Source organism: Carlito syrichta, unplaced genomic scaffold, assembly GCF_000164805.1.
Source record: "Carlito syrichta isolate Samal-C Ts95f unplaced genomic scaffold, Tarsius_syrichta-2.0.1 Scaffold136907, whole genome shotgun sequence".
Classification (NCBI taxonomy): Eukaryota; Metazoa; Chordata; class Mammalia; order Primates; family Tarsiidae; genus Carlito; species Carlito syrichta.
This window is the reverse complement of record NW_007081003.1, coordinates 1,382-9,216: the sequence shown is the minus strand read 5'-3', so window position 1 is coordinate 9,216 and position 7,835 is coordinate 1,382. Positions and strand designations below refer to the sequence as shown.

The 7,835-nt window shown below is 67.0% G+C and overlaps 1 protein-coding gene across 1 annotated transcript in view; it reads left to right on the top strand.

Annotated features, from left to right (window-relative positions):
• LOC103251193 (mucin-5AC-like) overlaps nt 1-7,835 on the top strand; it is a gene marked incomplete at both ends in the record, with an annotated part of 38,570 nt that overhangs the window by 29,483 nt on the left and 1,252 nt on the right. The window contains 7 exons of the mRNA XM_021708430.1: nt 2,901-2,971; nt 5,250-5,321; nt 6,166-6,427; nt 6,566-6,680; nt 6,819-6,909; nt 7,148-7,254; nt 7,704-7,809. Coding sequence (XP_021564105.1) covers nt 2,901-2,971; nt 5,250-5,321; nt 6,166-6,427; nt 6,566-6,680; nt 6,819-6,909; nt 7,148-7,254; nt 7,704-7,809 — 824 coding nt within the window. The remainder of the gene's footprint in view (nt 1-2,900; nt 2,972-5,249; nt 5,322-6,165; nt 6,428-6,565; nt 6,681-6,818; nt 6,910-7,147; nt 7,255-7,703; nt 7,810-7,835) is intronic.

Sequence of the window (7,835 nt, the reverse complement as noted above, 5' to 3'; positions counted from 1 at the left end):
ACAGAGGGCTGGCCGCCGGGGCCAGCGTGAGGGGCTGTTCACTAGCGGGCTGGTCAGGGCGCCCCTGAAAGCCGTGGGTGCTGGCTGTAGGCATGGAGGGCAGGGGACGGGACAGCATGGGAGACCCTGGCTTGGCCCCAGCCCCCGGGGGGCACCCACTTGAGACCCAGAGCCAAGAGCAGGGCCACAGGGATCCGGGTGGGGGTCTCTGAAGCCAGCGGTCGAGGCTGCAGGCAAAGCCCCCATGACAGGAGGGGCAGGCACCCCAGCATTACTGAGCACCGACTGTCTGCCTGAGCCTGGAGTGGGCAGGAAGGCCCAGAGGCCTGGGCGTGGCCACAGTCCACCAGCGGGTGGGGGCCTGGGGGGGTCTCTGGCCCCGCCACTACCCCCCATCCCTCCGAGGGGCCAACTGCAGAGGGCACGTCTGTGCTGCGGTGACAGAGAGCATCAGTGACCCCGGGACTTTTAACCCCAGAACGACACCATGGGGAGGGAGCAGGTGGCGGCCTAGCACCTGCCCCGGGGTCCCAGGAGTGGGCGGGGAGCAGGGCCTGAGCTGTCGCCAGGGCCTGGAAGCCTCTCACCCCAGCCCATGTGCTGCGCCAGGCGGGAGGCCGAGGCACACCCTGCCTTCGAGAAGTGGTGGGCCAAGGCGGGAGGCGGGTCCCACCCTCCCCACAAGACCCCGCGCAACCGAGGACCTCCAGGGACGTCAGCTGGGAGGTGGGGCGGCAGCCGGCCAAAGGCACCAGAGGCTCCTAGAAATCATGATTGTGATGAAATGTAACGGGTACTGTCTAAACCACTGCTGGGGGCCCAGGTCGGCGGCACTGAGGACACTCCCGGCGTGCTGGGGCCCTCCCCACGCTCACCTCCAGAACCGTCTCCTCTTTCTCAACCCAGACTCTGTCCCCATCACGTGCTGCCCCCACCCCCAGCCCGGCACCCAGCGCCTCCTTTCTGTCCCTACAGCCCGATGATTCCGGGACCGCACAGTGTCTGTCTTTTGATGACCGGCTTGTGTCACACAGCATCACTTCCTCAAGGGCCACGCACGCATAGCCTGTGTCGGGACCTCTCTCTTTTTCAAGGCTGCGTACTAGTCCACCGTATGGACGGGCCACACTTGATCCGTTCATCTGTCCACGGACCCTGGGTGGCTTTGGCCTCCCAGAGAATGTGTGTGACGCCCCTATGGACCAGGGTGTGCAGACGCCTCTTCCAGATCCCGCCTCCCATTCTTTTGGGGATTTACCCAGAAGTGGAATTGCAGGGCGACAGGCTAAATCCACGTTTAGTCTTCGAGGACGCCCAGCCTGCTTCAATGGCGGCAGCCTTGTTCTAACTCCCACCAGCAGTGTTCAGGGTTCTGGTTCCTGCAGCGTCCTCGCCAACACTTGTTATTGTGTGCTTTTTTGACGTCGGCTGTTCTAGTGAGTGCGAGGGGCTCTGAAAGCTTTCCCATGGACTTAGCCCCAAAAAGTCCACCTCCAAGGATTTATCCTCAGAAAGATGAACGTAGGGGGTCGTGACCAAGGCCCCCGTGACGGGGATTTTTACGGCAAACAAGACAGACCTGGGGACGCCCCGATGCTCCTGCTGGGGCTAGGCACAGCTGCCGGACCTGGAACTTTCCCGCCTGGAGTTCATCTCACAGTACATCTGGGCCACATTTGGGTTCTGCTAAGGATGCTTGCAGCAAGAGAGTGAGAGGACGGAGGGGAGCGTCGCAGACGCACCTCAGGTGGGTGAGGGCGAGTGGGCGTGAGGGGCCAGGCTGGCATGGCCGTCATGGAGAGGCTGCGTGTGGAGACTGTTCCTCGCACGGGGAATGGCCACCATAAGACCCAGGAGGCCTGTCCAGCATCTGAGGGGGGTGGGGCTCTCCAGGCCCACAGCTGGGGCAGGCGCTGGCGTCAGAGGCCTGGGATACCCCCGGGGGCACCCCCCCCCCCCCCCGCCACCACCGGCGTGCATGTCAGCGTGTGCTGTGGGCTGAGAACCCCAGGCGCACCAGGATTCCCTGGAGCAGCCGCTTCCTCTGTCCTCGCCCAGGGTTACCAAGGGACCTCGGAGAGACAGGGAGGCCAAGCAGGACTTGGGCCAGGGCCTCTGGCCCCGGGGCGAGGGCCACACTGGACAAACACCAGTGGACACCAGCAAGCATGGCCTGGGCACACTTGGTGCCTGTTTCCCTTTGAACTTGAGCCTTGAAACAGAGAGGAACCCAGAGACCTTCTGGGGTCTTCAAGGGGCTCTGGTCAGCTGGGCTGGGGTCTCCTCCCAGGACCCCCAAAAGCCACACAGATGGAGCGTCCTGCCCAACACGCAGCCGAGCACGCCCTCACCTGAGCTAGCCCCCCGGGGCTTCCTCCTCCTAGGTTCCAGCCCCACGGCCCCGCCCCACTCCTGGGGACCTGGCAGTGGCATCTCTGGCCAGCTCCCCTAGGACTGCCCAAAGGCCGAGGTCTCCTCCCAGGGGCTCGGTCAGTGCTGAGTGTGGGACGGGTTCACTGCCTGCTGTTCCCGAGGACCCAGGGTGGTCTGGGGCTGGCCCTGCCCTCCAGGGGCTTTGCCATCCAGGCCGGGTGCCAGGTGGGACTGGCCCCGCCCCACCCCCGCCTTCCGATTCTCAGAAGTGGCTGGGGTGGGGGCGCCTGTGTCTGGGGGTGCAGAGCTGCAAATCCTTCCTCCTCCAGGCTCCATCCCTCACGGCTCCTCCCCGAGAGTAAACATACGTGGCTGGCGGGGGGCGGGGGGGGGGGGAGCGGACAGTGCCCTGCGTGGCCTGGCTGGGCGCAGGGCCAAGGCCTCCCGCTACATAAGCCCCAGGCCCCCAGGGAGCCCACACTTGGCCAGCTCCCTCCTGCCCCTGCCCTCTGCTGTGCCGGCCCCAGGATGGGCACCCGGAGCGCGTGCCGGGCGCTGGCGTGGGCCTTGGCAGCCCTGTTGGCCGTGCACCGGGCAGGTAAGGCCCCCGGCCCACTCTCCATGTGTGTGCACGGTGAATGGGCTCCACTGGCTGCTGGCCTGAGAGTCTCTCCTGCCGAGCGGACAGATGCCCACGGCCTCCCCAGCCTCCCAGATGTGGCCCATGGGCCTCTGGGTGTTCAGCCTGTGTCCCACTCTGGCTGACGTCATGTCAGGGACCCAGAGGCTGGGGATAGGCTGAGAGAAAGGACCGGCATGGATGAGTGTCTCTGGAAAATGCTGACGCCGACCACAGGGCAGGGGCCCAGGACACCGCCTGGGGGGTCTCAGCCCCGAGGGTGGGACAGAAGCAGCGCCAGGTGGGGGCTGTGGCTGCCTCTCTCGGGGCTCGGTGTGGCCCGCGTGTGTGTACGCAGGTCCTGTCCAGCATCCGTCTGCCCTCACGGCCGGCCCTGGGGCCACAGCAGCGAGGACAGGGAGCTGCCTGGGGCCACACAGCAGCCACCACCCTGCTACTGGCGGCCGCTCCAGGCCATGTCCGAGGCCGGTCTCTCTCAGCCCAGCGGCTCCCCTTGTCTGTCTGGGAGGCGCCACCGCCTTAATACTGAGAACAGGGACAGAGAAGGCCCCAGGGGTGCCAGTGACACCCAGTGGGGCTGGCCGAGAGGTCCATTCCTGCCCTGGCTTGGGGTCTGCACTGGGTCAGGGGCTCACTGGAGTCACTCCATTTGTTGGGGAGATGACCTCCTCAGAGCCCCTGACCCAAGCCCCCTTTCTTGGTGGTCAGCTGGGTTTCTTCCAGCTACCCCCTGGGGCCTGGGGAGCTGCCAGGTCAGGGTGGCCTCTCCTGCCGTGAGGGGTGGGGTGCTGGTGTGACTGGCACCGCTGTGTCCCTATGCCCGGATTTTCTGGCCATGCGGCCCAGGCTCCGTCCACCTAAGTGGAGGGGGCTGCTGTGGCCGTCAGCCCCACTGTGCCTCCCAGAACTTTGCTCCTAATGGGGTCTTGGTGGAGTGGCCGGGGCTGGGGCTGCACCTCACCTCTGTCGGCGCCCCGGGCTTCGGGCACTGACCGGGGCGACAGTGCCATGGCGGCCATGAATGTGTCTCTGGTTGAGTGATGGGAACTTGCTCACCTGGCCCAAGGAGGGCCCAGCACCCAGCAGATGCCTGAGGAATGGCGGAGACAGGGCCAGGCACACCCAGGGCGGGGTGCAGGCCTGGGGTCAGCGGTGGGCAGAAGGAGCAGCGGGCTTCTGGGAAAGACAGCCAGCCGGGGCTGCCGAATGAACGAGGAACACAAGGCCAGTCCCATGGCTCCAAATGTCAGCAGGACACACTGGGACGGCCAGGCAGGAAGCCAGTCATCCAGGCAGCCGGCCGTGTCCAGGCCGTGTGCCCGTGAGGACGGCCCGTGCTATGCCCTGCCACGCCGCGGGGACACCGGGCCCGTCTCCCACCTCCCCGGAGGCCCAGGCTTGAGCATGGACTCAAGTCAGCCCCGGGGAGGGACTCAGGGCCACGTGAAGGGAGTGCCCTCAGCTCAGCCAGGCAGACTGGCCTAGGGGACCAAGAGCCTTGGAGTCCTGGGGGCTGGAGGTGCCTTGGCCCAGGGCCCGCGCCGGAGTGCAGTCTGGGCCACGCTGGTGGACGAGGCCCGGCCCAGGGGCCGTGGACGACCCAGGCCAGCACGCAGCACCAACCACAGGCTTGTGCTGGCCCCAAGGCCTGCCCGCCCACTCCATCCGGCCCGACCTGTGGGTCCAGCTGGAGGCCGGTTCTGGTCTTGGGTTTCCGCTAAGTCACGCCTGGAAGCTCTGGCCGCGTCCTTCCAACAAAGTCGGGCTTTGTCTTCCGAGAGACGTGTGGGATAGGGCTGAACCCCCTTCTCGGATGGCTAAGGCCTTTTCCTGATCCTGCTTCCTGCCCCCGTATGGAAGTGTCGAGGCCACCCGCACTGTGCAGATGAGAGGGCCGGGGTCCCTGGACAGTGCCAGTCTTGCTTGGACACAGTACGGGGCTCTTGCTGGAAGCTTCCATGCCCAGAGGCCGGGCTCTCCATCACGCTGAGGGGTGGTGGCGGCGTCTGTGGCTGACGGGGTTGGGGTCACCCCAGCAGCCCTGAGGGATCTTGGCCTCAACCAGAGTGTGCTCATGGGACAGACTTGCAGGGTGCAGAGACCTGCCACCACGGGCCTCCAACTAAGCCACTGTGGCCATGGGCCCCCGGTCAGGGCTATGACAGGAGCCATGGGCAGAAGCCGTGGGTAGGGGCCATGGGCATGGATGAGCAACCCCCACCTCCTTCTCCCGCAGAGACCCAGGGCAGTGCGGAGCCCAGCTGGGGAGGCACAGAGCCTGTCACGGACAACCAGAGGACACACAGCGGTACGCAGCCTGGGCTGGGGTGAAAGTTACCTGACCAGGCAGGAGGGGCGGGGATCCAGATGGGGGGTGGGTAGACCCTTCCCAGGCCCCCTCTGCACGAGGACAGTGCTGGGCATCCTAGGGTCCTGGGGGCTCCAGCGGGGAGAAAGGTGCAAAGAAACCACAGGCGCAAGCTTACACACGTTCACACACACATGCACACTCACATACGCACACATGCACATATAAACACGCAGGCAGCAGCGCTGGGTGGGGACATTTCTCAGGGCAGGTGGGGCGGGCCCAGGAGGGCCCAGCGGTGGCCAAGGAGGGACAGGACAGGACAGCTCTGCTCCCACCCATTATCTGGGCCCATCACCCCAGAGTGACCCATTGGGGGGCCTTGGGAAGGGTGTCCCCGCTGTCCCTGCCCGGCCACGTGCCCGGCTGACCTGGCTCCATCCACAGCCTACACGACCTCCTCGCCCACCCGGCACCTGAGTTTCATCCCACCTGTCACCCTCTTTCCCAGCGTGAGCCGTAAGTGGGTGCCACCTCTGCCTGCCCTGGGGAGGTCCGGTCAGGCCCTTGGGTGGGTGACCCAGAGCTGGGGGTGAAGCTGGCCCAGTGTGGAGCAGCGGGCAGGACTGGGGCCTTCCCTGGGGATGGCTCTCCTGGACTGACCGCCCTGGCCTGGGACGGGATCTTGGGGTCCGGGGTCTCAGGGAGCGAGCCCGGCGGGGTGCCAGCAGCCAGACCGCAGCTTCCTCGCTCCAGAAACAGGCACCAGGGCCCAGGGGTGGCTGCCGGGTGGGGTCTGGCACGGGGCAGGGAGTCCTCAGGGCCTCACCGCGTGCTCCCGCAGCCCTGAACGCCGCACACAACGGGCGGGTGTGCAGCACCTGGGGGGACTTCCACTACAAGACCTTCGACGGCGACGTGTTCCGCTTCCCCGGCCTCTGCAACTATGTGTTCTCCGCGCACTGCGGAGACGTCTACGAGGACTTTAACATCCAGCTGCGCCGGGGCCTGGTGGGCTCCAGGCCCACGGTCACCCGCGTCGTCCTCAAGGCCCAGGGGCTGGTGCTGGAGGTGTCCAACGGCTCTGTCTTTGTCAACGGGCGGCGGTGAGTCAGCCCGAAAGGCCCGTGCCGACCCGTGCCCGTCCATGTTCCCATCCCTACCACCCAGACTGGGTGGGCCAGGGTCAGAGGGCCGGGGCAAAGCGGGGCAGGGGCCCCGAGAGAACTGGAGCTTTCCACCAGGGAGCAGCTGCCCTACAGCCGTGCAGGCCTCTTGGTGGAGAGGAACAGTGACTCCGTCAAGGTCAGCGTCCGGCTGGTCCTGACCTTCCTGTGGAATGGAGAGGACAGTGCCTTGGTGAGGACGCCCCCTGCCCGCCCCTCCCAGCTCCGCCCGGGGACCCCCACGGGAGGTGGGGGCCGCGCCTCCCTGGGCGGGGTGGAGGCGGAGAGCTGGCGGGCGGAGATGCTGAGGCCGGAGCTGCCCCTCCCGCAGCTGGAGCTGGACCCCAAGTACGCCAACCAGACCTGCGGCCTGTGCGGAGACTTCAATGGCCTCCCGGTCTTCAACGAGTTCTATGCCCACAGTGAGTGCTGGCCCAGCCGGCCCGGCCGAGTGTGCCAGGAGGAGAGGGGCCGGGAGACGAGCTGGGTGGGGAGTGGGGCTGAGGCCGTGAGGGGGCACGGGGCAGGGTGGGCATGCTCGACCCAGGCAGGCGGCCATCCCCGGGTGCGGCCCGCGTGGCGTCTCCGGACAGCAGCCTCCGGCTGCAGGAGCCCCGCCCCCAGCCCCCCAGCGCCGCCCACACGAGCCTTTCCCGGCAGACGCCAGGCTGACCCCTCTCCAGTTCGGGAGTCTGCAGAAGCTAGATGGGCCCACAGAACAGTGCCAGGACCCACTGCCCTCTCCGGCCAACAACTGCACGGACGAGGTGCGCCCGCACTCCTGGCAGGGCCGGCCGGGAGGGTCTGTGGCCTGGGGGAGTGGGGCGAGGCCTGGGGAGTGTCTTTGAGTGAGCGGGGAGGGTCCAGGACGCGACCCTCATGCTCCAGTGTGCTCAGTTCCACGCGTGCACACGGCAAATGACGGTCGGTATGTGGTGATGTGCATGTAGAGGCCTCACTGGCCGGGCCGAGGGTGGGCACCCGGGGACCCCGAGCTGCACACGCTTTGTACACTCAGGGAGGGCCATGGTCACCCCTCCAAGCCAAGCGCAGCTGCACACCGGCCACCATGGACTCACGGGGGCGGGGAGGTGGGAGCTGTGGCGAGGACCCCCAGGGAAGGAGGGGCTCCCCTGCCCGGTCTGTGGAGAGGGGGTGCCGGAGTGCCCCGGCAGCCCCCACCGAGGGCAGAGGGTGCCCATGCACTGTCTCCCAGGAGGGCATCTGCCATCGCACCCTGCTGGGGCCGGCCTTTGCTGGCTGCCACGCGCTGGTGGACGTGGCCGCGTACGTGGCCGCCTGCGCCCAGGACCGGTGCCGCTGTCCCTCCTGCCCGTGCGCCACCTTC